Source organism: Notechis scutatus, chromosome 14, assembly GCF_049901735.1.
Source record: "Notechis scutatus isolate UNSWTSFEM ecotype Mainland chromosome 14, rNotScu1.2, whole genome shotgun sequence".
NCBI classification, from domain to species: domain Eukaryota; kingdom Metazoa; phylum Chordata; class Lepidosauria; order Squamata; family Elapidae; genus Notechis; species Notechis scutatus.
In genome coordinates this window covers 10,266,958-10,284,269 of record NC_142022.1, presented here as the reverse complement: position 1 = coordinate 10,284,269, position 17,312 = coordinate 10,266,958, and the positions used below count along the sequence as shown (strand labels likewise).

Here is a 17,312-nt window from a genome sequence, read left to right as displayed (position 1 = left end):
TGACCCCTCCCATGAGATCAAGAAGGGGGGGAGGGGAAGGAGCAGAAACGGATCTTCCTACCATCACCACCGACCAGAAGAAACTGAAGGGGATCCTCTCCTTCCTTTTAGCGTTATTTCCTTCGTCCCTCTTCAGCTCTGACTTGATTGGCCACCTCCCGCCATGAGGACTAGAGGAACTTGACGCACTTACGGAGGAGGGAGGAGGGATTGTAGAACAGTAGAAACCCCCCCCCCTCCTTTTTGGTGGTGGAGGGGGGGAATTCTCCCTTGATCCCATGTTTTTTTCCCACCCAGGCAGTCGATGATGTGAAGAAAGGCTACATCAAAGCCGAGGAGAAGTCCTACCAGCTGCAGAAGCTTGGAGAACAGAGGAAGATGGTTATGGTAAGGTCTTCTCCGCTTCCGGCAGGAAGCGTCTCTGGAGATTCTGGGTCACCCAGGTCATAGTTGTCCCAAAAGGTTCTGTCTTTCAAAAGGCCACTGGACTTTCTTGTTTTTCTTCGAAGAGGTCTCGCTCCTCATCCAGGAGGCTTCTTCAGGTTCTGATGGAATGCTGGATGGTGGAAGGATTTCTATTCCTTGCAGTCCCTCTGGTCATTAGCGCTCTCTCTGAGTGCCGTTGAGGCCGCTTGGAGGTCCCCCGGCTAAAGGATTCAGGTGACCCTCAGGGGCACCTATCAACCTCCAAGTGGCCCCTCCACGACTCTCGGAGAAAGTACTAACCAACCATAGAAACAGTTTATGAGTTGAGAGCCTGGGTGGGTGGGGAGACCCCTTCCTCCAAATCTTTCACACACACCCCTTTCCCCATTTTTCTGTCCCGCAGTACTTGAACATGTTGCGGACATGCGAGGGCTACAACGAGATCGTCTTCCCTCACTGCTCCTGCGATTCTCGCCGGAAGGGCCACGTCATCACAGCCATCAGCATCCAGCACTTTAAGCTCCACGCTTGCACCGAGGAGGGCCAGCTCGAGGTCAGCTCTGGGGGGGATGGGGTCCTCACCTGTTTCCCCCTCCCAACCCTCCAGATCTGTCTGGGAAGGGAGACGAAGCTCCCACCCGGAGAGATGAGGAGGAGCAGGAGGAGGAGAGAGTAGGAAAAGAGCGGGGGGAAAAAATACTCATGGCATTGCCAAAGGGTTCATGTTGTAACATCTCACGTTTGTGGTGGAAAATCTTTGGGGGCAGATTGTTCTGACCAAGGCTTATGGAGACACTCACAAACACACACTAGTTCCCCAAAACCCTTTTGTTCTTGATTTCCATGGCTGTGAATTTTAGTCATTCACAGCCCGTCATGAGTCTCACACAGTTTGTAAACAGTCCCACGGAAGCCTGCCAAAATCCCTTGGGATAAGTCTGATAAGCACGCACATTTATCTCCCTTGAAATGCTGCCAACAACTAAATGTCCAATTAGTTAAACGAAGCCAACACAGAACGCAAATTCAACACGGAGCTTCAGGTTTCCAACCAACCAGGACGAGCAAAGTTGCTTCCTGCAAAGGCTCCTGTCTCTTTGCTCCTCCTTTTGATGTCTTAATGGGAGGGGCCAATCGCCTCCAAGCCGTACTCCTGAGTCGCCCCTTTTGTCTTAACCGTTCTTGCCTTCTGGCAGCTCTGTGCATGAGCACACTGGGAACAGGCTCCCTCTGCTCCTCTGCCTCGCTGCTGTCAGATTTTGGAGGCTCCAGAGTCAGCACACCACTCCCAGATGGCCCTGGGCCCAGGTCTGCATCAGACCTGGACCCGAGTCCTCCCCAGACTCCCGGAGTTGCCCCTCTTCCTCCCCCGCTGTCCGACTCTGCTGCCGTCTCCGCAGGCTGCCAGCGGACCACAACCAAAGATTTCCCAGAGGGTGAAGTTGGCACCAATCAGGGAGAAAAGCAACCCGGAATTAAGGCGAAATCAGGACCATTAACCAGCGGAAGGACTTCCCCTCCAGAAGTCCTGGGTGCTCCCATCACTGGAGGCTTCCAAGAGGAGATTGGACAGCCATTTGTTTGAGCAAGGGGGTGGACTAAAGGACCTCCAATTGACCCTTACAATACTCTGTTATTCTGTTACTCAGAATGGGAATTTGGGAAAAGGAGTTTAGGTGTGTACATGCTGAGTTGGGCTGGGCGGGGGGGGGGGACGTTGATACCCACAATGTGGATTAACTTTCATCTGGTGGACTTCCAACTCCCAGAATCCCCCATGCTGGCGCTGGGGGATTCTGGGAGTTGGCGTCCACACCGCTTCGCCGCTTTGGGAAGCCCTGGGGCAGCGGACATGCTTGACCCTTCCGAGCCTCCCGCGTTCCCCACCTCTGGATCCCCTGGGGTGGTGGGGGTGGTGCTCCCCTTCCGGATCCTGGCCCTGATCCCGCTGGGATTCTTCCAGAATCAAGTCATCGCTTTCGAATGGGACGAGATGCAGCGGTGGGACACGGACGAAGAAGGGATGGCCTTCTGCTTCGAATACGCGCGAGGGGAGAAGAAGCCACGATGGGTCAAAATCTTCACCCCTTACGTAAGCCCGAGGGGGGCAGGCAAGGAGGAGGGGGCAGAGGGGGCCTCCCTCTAGAACCCAAGCCAGAGGAAGGCGCTGGGTTAAAGCCCCAGGGCCCTGAATTTGGGATTTTTCCTCTCCCTGCAGTTCAACTACATGCATGAGTGTTTCGAGCGCATTTTCTGCGAACTGAAGTGGCGGAAGGAGGTGAAGGTGGGGAGGGGCTGGGGAGGGCCGGTGTCACCCAGTGGGGACCTCTCCCCTCCCTCCCTCCCTCCCCTAGAAGCCAGGCGAGGCTTCCCGCGGAAGACCAGAGCCCTCTGGGCCCTCTGGGCACTAGAACGCCCTGCGCCTGGCCTGCCTCAGCCACTCAGCCGTAATCTTCCTTTGAAAGGTGGAGGAGGAAGCCACCGACAAGGACAACAAGAACTGCAGTAAAGACAACCTGTGCAGCAAGGTGAGGAGCGCTTGGCCGTTTGTTTTAACTATTTTTAATTATAGCCCGCCGTTATTATTTCTATCCATAACTCAGGGCGGCGAAGAGACCACAACAACCACCCTGCGAGGTGGGCTGGGCCGAGAGGGAGGGACTGGGCCAAAGTCACCCAGCTGGGCTTTCATGCCTGAGGCAGGACTAGAACTCCCCGGCGATCGGCCCAAACTCACCCAGCCAGTTTTTGTGCCTAAGGCAGGACTAGAACTCCCCGTCCCAAAGTCACCCGGCCGGCTTTCATGGCTAAGGCGAAACTAGAACTCCCCCGTCTCCTGGTGCTTGGCCCAAAGCCCCCCAGTTAGCTTCCGTGCTGAAATCTGGACTAGAACTCCCCGTCTCCTGGCCATCGGCTTAAAGTCACCCAGCCGGCTTTCCTACCTAAGTTTTGGGACCGGAACTCCCCGTCTCCCGGTTTCTGCTCCGGCGCCTTAAACCCCTGGACCAAACTGTCTGTCTTCGAGGAAATCCTTCCCCACACAGGCACGCTCGTTTTCAGCCTCTTTCCTTCATCCCCTCTTCCTCCTCCTCCCTCCTTTTTTCTCTCTTCCAGAACATCTTCCAGTTAATGCGGACAGAGCAACGGGACATCACGACTTGAATCCGCTTCGGACAACCGACCGGCCGACCGAGCGTATTATCCCCCCTTTTCCCCCCTCCCCCACCCCAAAACCCTTCCTGGAAAACAAAAAACACAAAACATTAACACTTTTCAAAAACGAGGAGAAAAGAAAAGAGGTTCGAGAAAGAGGGGAACGGTTTACTGTATTAAACTCATATTAATTCCATTCGTGAATGTCCTGTTAAGCAGGGGGGAGAGGGAGAGGGAGGGGAGGGGAGGGGAGGGCAGGGAAACCACCGTGATCCAGAACAAGGTTGGGGGGAGGGGCACCTGGTTTCTTGTTTCCAGCATTTTTTCATTTTGGGGGGGGGGGTAGACATTTTCTGAGGCCCCTGTTGAACATTTCCAGCCCCCCGTTTTTCTTTTAACAACCCTGACATCCATTTGCACTGTCTGAAATATATATGTATGTATGTAAAAAAAACAAAAAACAAATATATATATATAGAGACAAACTTATCACGCCCATATATATACACACATATATATGTATATATATATATATATATTTTTTTTTTTTTCATATTGAGGCTGTTAACATTAGAGGGACTTTCCAATCGGCGCTTCCCTTTTTGTGTGCCGCATCGGAGCTCCCGGGGAGGCACAATTTGAACCCGGTTTAAAACGAAAACCAGCCCAGATTCTGCAGCCTTTCTTGCAAGGAATTTTCATTGGCAGCTTAAGAAAGGTTGAAGTTGAAACTTTTGGGGGGTGGGGAGGAAAAAGAGGGAGCTTTCTCGCCCAACCTTTGGATTTTACATATATATATATATATATATACACATATATATATACATATACACACACACACACACACATATACAGCGGTGGAGGGGGAAAATCCTCTTAAGTCCTTTGCAAAATCCAGCTTCTCTGCTTGTCGCTTCCCCCTTGTGGCATTTACAGCTTCCTTGGTTTCATAGCTTGACATTGGTTCTGTTTGGCTGAAGAAAGAAGAAGTAATTTAGTTTTTTCCTTTCCAGGAATCCGAAAGTAGACATTGCAACCGGCTTAACAAGGCGTTGAGATGGGGCAGAGTTTGTCTCTGTGCCTGGGAAATTAAAAAAAATTTTTTTACCCCCCCTGCCAAAGCCCTTTTGCTAATTCGTCACGCGGGAGCTGAGGCCTCACTTGTCCCTGGGTTGCCAGTTGCTAACCACAAAAACACTCCTGCAGACAGACATGACTATTTGGGGACTATTTAGTGCCTGGGATGGTAAAATAAGGCGCCCACCAGACCTCATGGTGGCAAGAAACTAACAATAGCCGTGCGCCCCCGATGGCGAGAGATGCTTCTAAGTGCGCTAAAAAGCGTGCAATCGTTCCCGGATCCTACTGGACGTTTTATCAGCGCTTAGGATGTACTGGAAGGGCACATCTCCTTAAGGACTAGCCCCTTGCTTTAGCCCAAGCAACCATAAAAAAGCGGAGAGCGTGGGCAATCCTCATTTCTTAAAGCGCCAATCGGGCTGCGCAGAGTGCAAATTTGGCCGTGCGCCTCCCACATTGGGCCGCGCTAGTAGACGGAGGGTCTTCCATTGGAAGTCATATATCTTGGAGAGTGCCAAAGCCAAAAAAACATCCCCCCCCACCTCCCTCTCCATTCTTAACGGGGGATTTGAGGACGTCGGTTCAGGAATGCTGGTCTGATTCACAACCGCCCTGCCAGGGTGCCCTTGGGTGCTCTTGGGTGCAGGTTTCCAAGAGGTGGGAGGGGTCCGAAGGGACTCGCAGGTGAGGAGGGGTGGGGGGGCAGGAAGGACCAGCAACTCCCAGTAACAGTTGGGTAACAGTTTGTTTCTCCATCAAAACCGTGTCTTGGCTTGGTTTCCCGCAACCACGAATGCCAGTTTGGAGTTGCAAAAATTACTCCGTTTCTGAGCAAATCAAACGGCTTTTGTGTCTGTCTGCGTGTGTGTTTGTGTGTGTGTGTGTGTTCCCTTCTCCCTTTCTCTTTAAGGATGCAACATTTAAAAACCACAGCATTTTGTTAGCAAAGAAGAACCCACTGGTGTTTTTTCACTGTTTTTTTAAAAGTTCGGTTCTTTCTTTCTGTTACCAGGAGTTGTGAGTTGTTTTTAACATCCCAGTCTGCTCTCCAAAGATTATAGGCTGAAAAAAAAAAAAACCCCGTCTCCGTCTCCCTCAAATTTCCTTTTCTTTATTCTTTTACAAATCTTGGTTCGAGTCAAAAAGTATATATAAATAAAGATATATATATATATATATATATGTATCTTTAAGCCCTGGGTTCTCTGGTGCTCTCCGTGTGCGTCTCTCACTGTTTTAATTTATTTGACAGACTTCTAATTGTAATTTTTCACTGCATATTCCTTGTTATTTTTTTTTTTTTTTTCTGTGATTTCGGGGTGTGAAGAAGGACTGTCTTGGCGAAGAAGAAGGGAGAAAGGGCTTGGAGAAATTTGGGAGGGGGCAGGGGAGGGGGGAGCCCAGGGCATTCTTCATCTTTAGAGCTAACTACTCTAAAACAAAAACAAAAAAAAAAATGTTTGGTAAGAATCAATTAGTACAACTAATTGTAACATATTCTTTTAAATAAATTGATTTATTCGATGAAACGGCCCTAGCCTTCATTTGATTCGCTTTCTATGTCTTTTATGTGGCCCACAAAGGGGCGCAGTTTACATGATGGTTTTTAACGACTTCGATTCAAAGAATCGGCCCAGAAATCTAAAAAAAAATAATAATAATTTTTTTTTTACTAGTACTAAAACGCTTTTCAACATCAAAATTCTGGAATAATTTGTGTGTGTGCATGTTGCATGCGACCAGGGCCTGAAAGAACTGTACATTTCATTTAATTGACATCCTGGCTTTTATGTACATTTAGATTTTGGTGGGTGTAATTCCTAAGCGGGGCATCGGCAGCCTTGTGGACTAGAAACTTGAAAATGTTTCGACGACATACTCTTGGTTTCCGGGATTCAGAGCCGTTTGAAGTTTTGAGACCCAGAAATGCTGGCAGAAAAAGATTTCACTTAAACCTTTCCTAGATTTTAATTTAACCTCAGGCCTCAGCTGACATTAATAATCCTGAAATCTTTTTTTATAACACCGACACAGGCGTGGATGAAGTCAGTAATTATTATTATTATTTTACGAATTTTATTTCAGTTTAAAAATCAGTCATCATTTTTGAAGCAGGACCAAAAAGAAAAAAGAAAAGGAAATCCATCTTAAAATTCTGCCTGGAAAAAAGGAGGAAAAAACAACAGAAAAAGAAGTTTTACTTGGAAGAATCTCAAGACGATGGAGAAAATCCTTTTTTTTTTTTTTTTTTTTTAAAGTTCTCCGTCCAGCGAAGGCCAAAATAGCTTTTTCTCGTGGGCTCCAAATGGTTGATTTTGCTTGGAAGATTTATTTTTTTCCTGGATTTTCCAAAGTGTGTGTGTGTGCGCACACCTGCCAAACAGGAAATAAATCTTGCCCCAAGTGGTCAGTCTGGATCCTTCCATGATCCAAGGCTTCTATTTTATTTATTAGTGAAATTTATTTGCTTCCCATCTTGTATCCAACAACACTGGGCACTCCTACCTAGCCATTTAACAGATAACAGATAATATTCAAGGGAGGGGGGCGGATTTAAGAAGGTGAGGGGGCGAGAGAATGTGGAGAGGGCACAATCCTTTAAAAAAAATAATAATAATAATTGTAAAACTCTTGCATTAAATTGGATTTGGCATAAAATGAAGAAGGAAAAAATCCTCCCCAATCGGTGGCTAGCAAGGACCCCAGCATCTTTTTCAGGGGGCGGCTGATTCCATAACTGAGTGGGGGGCTGGACTGGATGACCTCCAGGGTGCCCCCCCCCCTGGGCTGGCCCTGCCAGTCTTCAAGGAGCTTCCTGCTGGGATGGGAGCCTCTGGAAGATGGAGGCTGACTGTGGTCAAAGCCGGCTGGATGAGGAGGAGGGTTGGGGAGGGGGAGACAATGATGGCCGGTCCTTTGGCCTCCTCTTCCTCCTCCTCTTCTGTAGGCTGGCTGGCTGCAGCATCTCCATCTTGGCTGCCTGTGGACCCTCCGGCCCCCCTCCTTCCTCCCTGGCCCTTCTCCAAGCCCACCCACCCCTTTGCCTGCCTCTCTCATTTCTGGGGGGGCGTTCCTTGGAAATGGGGAGGGGGTCTCCAGGAGAGAGAGAGAGAGAGAGAGAGGCATGCTTTAGGGCACAAGGGATGCTGGAACCTAGTTTCTTTTTCTTTCTTTTTTCTTTCTTTCTTTCCCTCCCTCCTTCCTTCCCTCCCTCTCTCTTCCTCCTCCTAAACGAAGCTTCAGTCTGCTGTCTTGGCTAAGCTGCGAATGAACCATCATCTTCTCCTTCGCTCCCTGGTCCAAAGCGGGGAGGATTTGCGGGGGTGGATTTAAATCCTCTTTTTTCCAAACCGACATGGATACGGATTCCTCCACTGGCCTCCTCACCTTCCTCTTCTTCCTCCTCCTCCTCTTCCTCCCAGGTGAGGTGCTTCCTTCCTCTCCTTCCTCTTCCTCTCCGGCCACCCACCTGTCCTGCCCACCTTTCCGGGCATAACAACCAGGCAGGAGCAAGTGGGGGGTGGTGGCCTCAAAAGGCTTGGAGGTGGGGGCCGAAAACCCATGGGGTTTGGGAAAGGGGTCTTAAACACAAACACACACACACACACACACACACACACACACACACACGAGAATGAATCCAGACCTTTGCTTTGAAGGCTGCCTGGTTTCCAGAGATGCCAAAGGGATTTGGGTCCAGCTTCTATGGGAAATATCCAACTCTAAATTCTCTGTAATATTGTCTGGCTGTCGTCCAGAATAGCCGCCTTGTTGAGCTTTAGATGGTGTGTGCGTCTTTATGCATGTCTTTCTCTCTCTCTGTGTGTGTGTTTGTGTGTGTTTTGTCATGCTCTGCCTTCTGCCCGTTGGTGTGTCTTCTGGCTTTGCAGGCATGAAAGCCAACGCAGCCGTCTTCCCTCTTCTCTGCCTATGGAGTTACATATATATATTTATTTTTGGCATGTTGCGTTGCTGCTTTGCTGAATGGGGAAGGGAGGGGGAAGGGACGGGAGGGTTTCTTGAGGGCTTCCGAGGGTGGGGCACCTTCTCCTTCTCCATCTCTTTTTCCCCCCCCCCCTCCATTCAAGATCAGCCCTGCTGTGGCAGATTGGCATGAAGCAGAGCCGTGGGGGGCATGGAACACGGAGGTTTTATTCTGCCTCTTCCGGGCTGCCATTGGCATGGGGAGATGGGTCAGGGGATTTAAATCTGGGCCGGGAGCTTTGGGTTGAAAAACCCCTGGTTGGGTTCGAGGGAGGGGATTATGGGCAACGGTGGCATGGCTTGAAGAGAGTTCTTGGAAAAAAAAATATCACGTGAGCGGAGCGGATCATAGAATAATAGGGTGGGAAGGGACCTTGGAGGTGTTCTAGTCCAGCCCCCTGATCCTACACCATCTCAGACAAATGGCTGTCCAGTCTCTTCTTTAAAAGCCTCCAGTGATGGAGAAGGAAGGAAGGAGGAAGGGAGGGAGGAGGGAGGAAGGAAGGAAGGAAGGAAGGAAGGAAGGAAGGAAGGAAGGAAGGAAAGGAAAGGAAAGGAAAGGAAAGGAAAGGGAAGGGAAGGAAGGAAGGAAGGAAGGAAGGAAGGAAGGGAAGGGAAGGAAGGAAGGAAGGAAGGAAGGAAGGAAGGAAGGAGAGGAGGAAGGAAGGAAGGAAGGAAGGAAGGAAGGAAGGAAAGGAAGGAAGGAAGGAAGGAAAGGAAAGGAAAGGAAAGGAAAGGAAAGGAAGGAAGGAAGGAAGGGAAGGAAGGAAAGGGAAGGAAGGAAGGAAGGAAGGAAAGGAAAGGAAAGGAAGGAAGGAAGGAAGGGAAGGAACGAAGGAACGAAGGAAGGAAAGAAAAACAATATCAGAATAACTGAATAACAGAATAACAGAGCTGGAATGGGCCTGGGAGGTCGTCTAGTCCAGCCCCCTGGTCAAGCAGGCGATCCTACTCCATCTCAGACAAATGGCTCTTTGGGGCAGCCCCTCAAATACTGGAAGACTGCTGTCATGTCCCCCCCCCCCACCGGTCCTTCTCAATAGGCCAGCTATATCTAGCCTCTTCAACCTCATACAGATTTATACAAACAATATAAATAGAATGGTCTTTAAAAGAAACAATAGCCGTCTTAACTTGGGTTCCAAGGGCTCAAGAGGCCCCCTTATCTGTTCAAAGACGATTTAAGGTGCTCATCGCTTCTTTTAAAGACCCTTTGATTTATATCGCCCATATAACTTCAAGTTGTAGGTTGACTTCAGGGCGAGCCAAGGAGGTGGACTTCCCAGAGTAGGAGATTCCAGGCAAAAACACCTCCCCGACTTCTGGATCTTGATGTTCTCCTCAAAACACCCATGTTCCACTCTCGGTTTGCAGACTCCGAAGGGGGCCTCCACCAGCGGCAACTGCTGAAGGACCTGATGGAGGACTACATCCCCTTGGAGAGACCGGTGAGTGATGACGCCCAAGCCATCACCGTCCACTTCACCCTCAGCCTTATGCAGATCATGGACCTGGTAAGTCTGGGAGATGATGAGCAACAAAAACAGGTCCCTCATTTTTCCGGCCGAAGTCACTCTTCTGTATTCCAAGATATATATATATATATATATTGTTGGGGGGGGGGGTTTCCCACGTGACGTCCTTCTGCTAGAGAGTCCACCTCTTTTAGAAGTTTAGCTCCAAAGGCTGTCTGGAATTGCATGCAGCATTTTACATCAAACAATCATGGCAGTCATTACACAAACGCTGCAGTCATTAAACAAACTGATAGGATGCGGGGTTTTTTTTTTTTTTTGCCCAAAAAAAAACTGGAAGGAAAGGCCAGTTTTCAGCAAAACCGGCGTAAAATGCGGTCACGTAACCACGAGACCGCTGCAAACGATTGTAAATGTTGCCAAGAATCCAAAACGTCTTCAGGATGATAGAGAGGAGGTGACGACCATTCAAACTCTAAAACCGCCTCAGTAAATCTCTTTTTCCGCGTGGGTGGTAACTTTGAATCGGTCGTAAGTCGAGCAGTGCCTTAGGATTAAACCAAATGGCCTCTGGCTAAGAAGAGTGCTTTTTGGATTTTTAAACGGCGCGTGGCTTTTTAAGGTGGTGCTAAGAAACATTCCTTATTTTATTTTATTTTATTTTAGGACGAGAAGAATCAAGTTCTCACCACCAATGTCTGGCTGCAGATGGTACATTTTTTAAATATCTATATCTATATATAATTTAAGGAGGATAAAAGGGAAAGGGCACCCCAAAATTAGGCGCCTCGTAAAAAATGGCCTGCTTTTTTCTTTTTTTTAGTACTGGTATGACCATTACTTGCGATGGAACGAATCTGACTTTCCCGGGGTGAAGACGCTGCGTTTCTCGGCCGACCAGGTGTGGAAACCCGACATCCTTCTCTACAACAGGTAAGGCGGGGCTCCATAAATTGGGGGGGGAGACACTTTTTAGGGTCCCTGGAGTTGATACAAAGAAAGTTACGGAAGATCAAGCCAGTGGCGATTTTGAAAACCTCTCAACAGGCTTTAAATAATTCTTTTATTTAAAGAATTTAAATTCTTGGGAGGTGGTTTTGTTTGTTTGTTTGTTTGTTTAGTTAAAGAGTTTAATTCTTGTTTTCTCCTCTCCATCCATCATGTAACCTTTGCTAGATTTCGAATTGTGGGTCGGGGTCTCCAAACATGTCCACTTTTAAGACTTGTGGACTTCAACTCCCAGGATTCTCCAGCCAGCCCCAAGGGAATTCTGGGAGTTGAAGTCCACAAGTCTTCAAGTGACTATATGGGAGACCCCTGGACTAGGCAGTTATTGGGCGGGGGGGGATGTAAGTGTCCTTTCTGCTCGCAGGACGAGGTGAGAAATGTAAATGTTTTGACTGCAGCTTGGACATTTCTGACTCTGGGCTCTGTGTGTGTGTATGTGTGGGTCTTTGTGTCCCCCTTCCCCAATTTTCCTACTCAGTGCCAACGAGGAATTCGACTCCACCCTCCACACCCATGTCTTGGTGAATTCCAGCGGTTACTGCCAGTGGCTTCCCCCAGGTGAGACGGGAAGGGTACCAAAAGGAGATCTATTTTTCGTTTTTCTTATAAAAAAAATAAAACCGTTCGATCAGTCCGATGCATTGCATAAGGTCTGAATCGCCGAGCGCTGCAGGATGGATGTCTTTATTTTACACGCAGGGTCCTGCATGACTTTTCTAGAAAAATAATTCTAAATTTTAGAAAAGGAGTTTGAGATTTCGCTGCCACTCAACCATTTGAGGAAATCTTTTTATCCTAGCACTGATGATGTTCCCTAGTGGGGTCATGAAACGTCTGCAGGAAAACAACCAAGTTCAGAGAGAACCAAGGACCCCACAGTGCTTCCTCCTCCTCCTCCTCCTCCTCCTCCTCCTCCTCCTCCTCCTCCTCCAACCCCTCCCTTCTAGCACTGATGATGTTCCCTAGTTCGGTCATGAAACGTCTGCAGGAAAACCACCCAGCTCTGATCTACTATATATAAACAGGGAGCAAGCCACCCTCACCAGCACTGATGATGTTACCTAGCTGGGTCACGAAACGTCCCTGCTTTTAATCCGTGCCATTCCTTACGACCTCCATTCTTCACCCTCCCTTCCCCCCTTTTTTTCCCTGCAGGGATCTTAAAAAGCACCTGTCGAATCGACGTCCGCTGGTTCCCCTTTGACACCCAAAAATGCGACCTCAAATTTGGCTCCTGGACTCACGACGGCTGGCTGCTCGACCTCCGTATGCTGGAGAGCGACACGTCCAGCTACGTCTCCAACGGCGAGTGGGACCTTGTGGGTAAGAGTTGACGTTGACGTTCCCCCATCCGGGGGTCCCTCTGGCATTGCTGAAGTTGACTCTTCCCACGGGAGTAGGCGCTTCCTCTCCATCCCTCCGTCCCACAGGTGTCCCTGGCAGCGAGAACCGGGTTTTCTACGACTGTTGCCGGGAGCCCTACCTGGACGTCACCTTCGTGGTCATTATGCGCCGCCGGACGCTGTACTACGCCCTGAACATGCTGGTGCCTTGCTTGCTCCTTTCGGCCGTGACATTTCTGGTCTTCCTCTTGCCCGCCAATTCCGGGGAGAAGATTTCTCTGGGTAAAACTCGTGGGTGCAAGGAGAGGCGGTGAGGTTGGTGGGTGCAGCCGGGAGAAGAGGAAGAGCGAGAGAGTTTAACCGGCAGGCGGAAATTTGAGATTTTTATTTTTTTTATTTTTTTTGGCAGGTAGAAAAGAGAGAGAGGGAGAAAACCTTAACTAAACATCTTAAAACAAAATTAGATTTTGTAGAACAAGGGCCCTGATAGCCTACAGCACAGGTGGGGGGGACTGCGGCTCCTTTTATGGCTTGTGGACTTCAACTCCCAGGATTCCTGAGCCGGTATGGCTGGCTGAGGAATGAAGAATGGAAGGGAAGAGAAAATAGAAAATAGAATAGAATAATAATAGAATAGAAAAATAATAGAATAGAATAGAAAATAGAAAACAGTAGAATAGCATAGGATGGAATAGGAGGAAATAGAAAATAGAATAGAATAATAATAGAATAATAAGAATAGAATAGAATGGAAGAGAAGAGAAAATAGAAAATAGAATATAGAATAGAATAATAATAGAATAATAAGAATAGAAGAGAATGGAAGAGAAGAGAAAAGAAAATAGAAAATAGAAGATAGAATAGAATAATAATAGAATAGAATAGAAAATATAATATAATATAGAAAATAGAATAGAATAGAATAGAATAGGAGAAAAAAGAGAATAGAATATAGAATATAGAAAATAGAATAGAATAATAAAATAGAATAGAAAATAGACAGAATATAGAAAATAGAATATAATATAGAAAATAGAATAGAATATAGAAAATAGAATAGAATAATAGAATAATAAGAATATAATAGAAGAGTTGGAAGGGACCTTGGAGGTCTTCTAGTCCAACCCCCTGCTTAGGCAGGAAACCCTAGACCATTTCAGACAAGTGGTTATTCTGGGAGTTGAAGTCCACAAGTCATAAAAGGGCCATATTCCCCCACCCTTGGTCTAATGAGGACAAAAAAAATATTAAATAAATCTCTTTCCTCCTGTGCCAAAAACCGGTCTAAACCTGACAGATTTGGAGGCCAGTCTGAAACTCTCCCCATGTTGCAGATGGGAAGACTGAGGCTGAGGCAGGCGGGGGCTGATCCCTCTTCAAGGAAAGCTCCCTGGGAACCCCTAACCTTTTTTTGGGGGGTTTCTCCCAGGCATCACCGTGCTGCTGTCACTCACCGTCTTCATGTTGCTGGTGGCCGAAGTGATGCCAGCCACCTCCGACTCGGTGCCACTGATAGGTGAGGAGAAGGGGAATTTAATTGCAACCAGAGCACCTGCCCCCCGCCCCGCTGTCTTCCTCCGTCTCCAAAACTCGGGGTGCAACTGCGTCACCTCCGATTTTCTATATTTGCAAGGGACGAACGGTCAGTAACGGTCTTGACCAGTGGTGGGATTCAAAAATTTTTTTTTTTACTACCGGTTCTGTGAGTGTGGCTTGATGGGCATGGCTTGGTGGGCGTGGCAGGGGAAGGATACTGCAAAATCCCCATTTCCCTCCCCGCCCCACTAACCTGCTTTCCAGCTCTGTTCTCCCGTGCAGGGCAACACAAGAAGACCCAGACAATCAGCTTGGACTTGGGAGGCGGAGAATAGATGAGGGCGGGGCTAGTCAGAGGTGGTACTTGTTGATTCTCCGAACTACTTAAGATTTTGACAACCAGTTCTCTAGAACCGGTGTGAACCGGCTGAATCCCACCTCTGGTCTCGACGGGCACAGTCCAAATCTGGCATGAAGGAAGAAGATGGTTGGGCTGTTGAGGTTTTGCTGGAAGGGTCTTCTTTCCCTGCTTTTCTTGGGGGTGCTGGTTTGTGGGGTTTTTTTTGGGGGGGGGGTCAATCGAAGGCTTAAAAGCCCAAGTGAGATCACACCGGGATTTCTCCAATCTGCTTCCCTCTGCAGGGCAGTATTTTGCCAGCACCATGGGTATGGTGGGTCTCTCTGTGATGACCACCGTTTTTGTCCTCCAGTACCATCACCACGATCCCGAGGGAGGATCCATGCCAAGATGGGTGAGTGCCACCTCCCATTTTAGACTTGGGGATGTGTGTGCGTGAAACTTATCCCTGCTCTTTTCCCATCAATTGTGTGTGTGTGTGGGAGCTCCTTGCAAACCTTTCGGGACTGAAAATATGGAATTTCCGTAACTTTCTGCCAAACTTTCTGTCTCCCGCCGGAGTACCCCTTTGTGAATCTCACCCCTTGGCTGGCGTAATATGGCACCTTTGAAGCTGGCGGAGATGCACTTTCATCAACTTGAATTGCAGCGTCCTTCTCTTGGCTAGCTCTTCTGTTTTTCTAATTCTTTGTGTGTGTGTGTGTGTGTGTGTATGTTTTAAAAAAAGAGTACATTCGTATTCTTACATACGTGAATGGGGGCTTCCATCATAACATGGCACAACCTAGAGCCGCGTTTCACAATGCTGGTCACTTTAAGAGCGGTGGACTTCAACTCCCAGAATCCCCCTGCCAGCATGCCTTAGAGGAGTAGACTTCAAGTCCCAGAATTCAGCATGCTTTATGACATACTGGCTGGGGAATTCTGGGCATTGAAATCCATAAATCTCCCCTTCTCCTTCGGTCCTTTCAGTGGTCTGGACTCCAAGCCAGACGGGGGGTCCCTTTCTCTCAACCAGCACTTTCTTCCACGCAGGTCCAGGTGCTGGTGCTGAACTGGGGCGCCTGGCTCTTGAGGATGCGCCAACCAGGAGAAGAACCCGGGAGAAGCCCCCCCTGTGCCCCCAGTTTGCTGAGCTGCAGCTCGGACAACAGTGATGGAGAAGGCAGCCCACCGACCCATCCAGCTGGGCCCATCGCCAATGGACACTTGGTCTATGCAGGGATCCCCATTGCTGCCGTCGCGCCTGCCCCCTTCCCCACCAAACCCCCGGACATACCCCGTCCCTTCCTCTTCTCCCCGGAACCTCCCTCCTCCGTCCCAGAGGACCCTCTCTCCGCCCTCCACTTGAGCTCCATCCTGAAGGAGCTGAGATACGTGGCCCAACGCTTCCGCAGCCAAGACGTCGCGCGAGCCACCTGCAATCAGTGGAGGTTTGCCGGGGCCATCATTGACCGACTCTGCCTGGTGCTCTTCGCCCTCTTCCACATCGTCTGCTCCATCGCCATCCTGATGGCAGCCCCCAACTTCGCCGAGGCCATCACCAAGGACTTCCTCTGAGGCGCCGGGGTGCCACGTCTTCTGAGGGCCTCCTTGAGATGGGGAGAAGGGCCTCCCTGGATGGAGAAAGACGGGGCTGGCCAGAGACCTTCCTCCTCGTGCATGCCACAACGACCCGGATTTTGTGACCGGCACCAAGGTTTGCATGCAGTAGTTAGGTAGCTCCTCTTGAGACGGAGGTCCTCATTGACCAGGGAGGACAATGGGGTGTTGTCGTCTTGGACTAGTTCTCCTCCAGATCCCTCAAAACCTCAGTCCTCTTCATCTTCAACCCTCAGGGGCCATGTTGGATGTTCAGACTTCAGAAGGCTTGGAGGAGGAAGTTCTGGTGGGCCACCAGAATGTTCAGACTTTGGAGGGCTTCGGGGTCCAGCTGGACCACGAGGCGAGGGGGGCTTACAAAACCCTACCCAAGAGGGAGCTGAATTTGGGGGCGCATTCCCCCAAAGCCCCCATCCTCTCTCTTGTGAACTCCTAGAGACCCTGTCTTGACTCTGAAGACCCCCCTCCCAAAAAATGGATCTCTTCTCAGTTCCCTCTGGCAGGGGAACGATTCCGGGACCGAACTCCAATCAAAGTTGCTGAAAATTCATTGGAAAAAAAGGGGTCTTTTTCTCACCCCCCCCAAATTCTGTCCCATTTCAAATGTTTTAATGCTCCAATCCACCTCGGTTTTCACTGTGACGTGGCCCTCAACTTACGAGAATCCGTTTAGCGACCGAAGTTACACCACCACTGAAAATAAGTGACTTAGGATAGGCCCTTGTCCTTACGACCATTGCATCTCCATGGTCACCTGATCAAAAGTTATGGTCCCTGGGGAATCACGTGATTGCCGTTCCAGAGGTTCCCCAGCCGACGTATGACAAGCCAAGGCAGTGGGGGAAAACAGAGTCACTTAATGACCACACAATGGCTAAGAATATATGTGTGTGTGTGTGTGTGTGTAAATAACAACAAAAGATAAGCCTCCTTTGACCAACATGACTGAAGATGTCTCTTTTACACACACACACACACACACACACACACACATATATTCTTAGCATATCCTCAGCATATCACTCTTACGAGCCAAAGTGTGTCATTTCATTCTAGTTTTTTGCTTATTTTATTGAAACGAAGAGAAAAATAAATTATTCAAAGTAAACAGCAATAAATAATCAATAATTTAAGCCTTGATATTGTCTGAAAATCACCGTTCCCCCCCCCTTCCCCCCCCACTTCTTTGAACCCCTTCTTCCCTTGGTCCTTCTAAACAAAATCACTATTAAACCCACTACCCAGCCCGCCCCCAAAGTGAAATAATCGAAGGAAGGAAGAGGAGGGGAAAAGAACAGGGAGACCCAACAAAAGAGAGAGAGAGAGAAGAGAGAAAGAGAGAGAAAG

General features: G+C 48.8%; 2 protein-coding genes across 3 annotated transcripts in view; both read left to right on the top strand.

Moving 5' to 3' along the window:
* The window catches only part of SNX27 (sorting nexin 27), a 13,076-nt gene extending 8,752 nt beyond the window's left edge, over window positions 1–4,324 (top strand). Inside the window, exons 8-13 of one of the 2 annotated variants that reach the window (XM_087943302.1) lie at window positions 298–387; window positions 830–979; window positions 2,390–2,518; window positions 2,645–2,704; window positions 2,892–2,954; window positions 3,541–4,324. In XM_087943302.1, the coding sequence (XP_087799428.1) occupies window positions 298–387; window positions 830–979; window positions 2,390–2,518; window positions 2,645–2,704; window positions 2,892–2,954; window positions 3,541–3,588 (540 nt within the window). In that variant the 3' untranslated portion in view covers window positions 3,589–4,324. Of the gene's footprint in view, window positions 1–297; window positions 388–829; window positions 980–2,389; window positions 2,519–2,644; window positions 2,711–2,891; window positions 2,955–3,540 lie in introns of both variants that reach the window. The other variant, XM_087943301.1, reaches the window with a different exon arrangement.
* A 3,530-nt stretch (window positions 4,325–7,854) lies between these two features.
* Window positions 7,855–17,307, top strand: LOC113425700 (neuronal acetylcholine receptor subunit alpha-7-like). The gene is made up of 10 exons (XM_087943303.1): window positions 7,855–8,081; window positions 10,018–10,157; window positions 10,785–10,829; window positions 10,942–11,051; window positions 11,605–11,684; window positions 12,282–12,449; window positions 12,557–12,751; window positions 13,899–13,985; window positions 14,648–14,757; window positions 15,399–17,307. Exons 1-10 carry the CDS (start codon window positions 8,015–8,017, stop codon window positions 15,921–15,923), a joined length of 1,527 nt encoding a protein of 508 aa, XP_087799429.1. The 5' UTR covers window positions 7,855–8,014; the 3' UTR covers window positions 15,924–17,307.
* The last annotated feature ends 5 nt before the right edge of the window (window positions 17,308–17,312 follow it).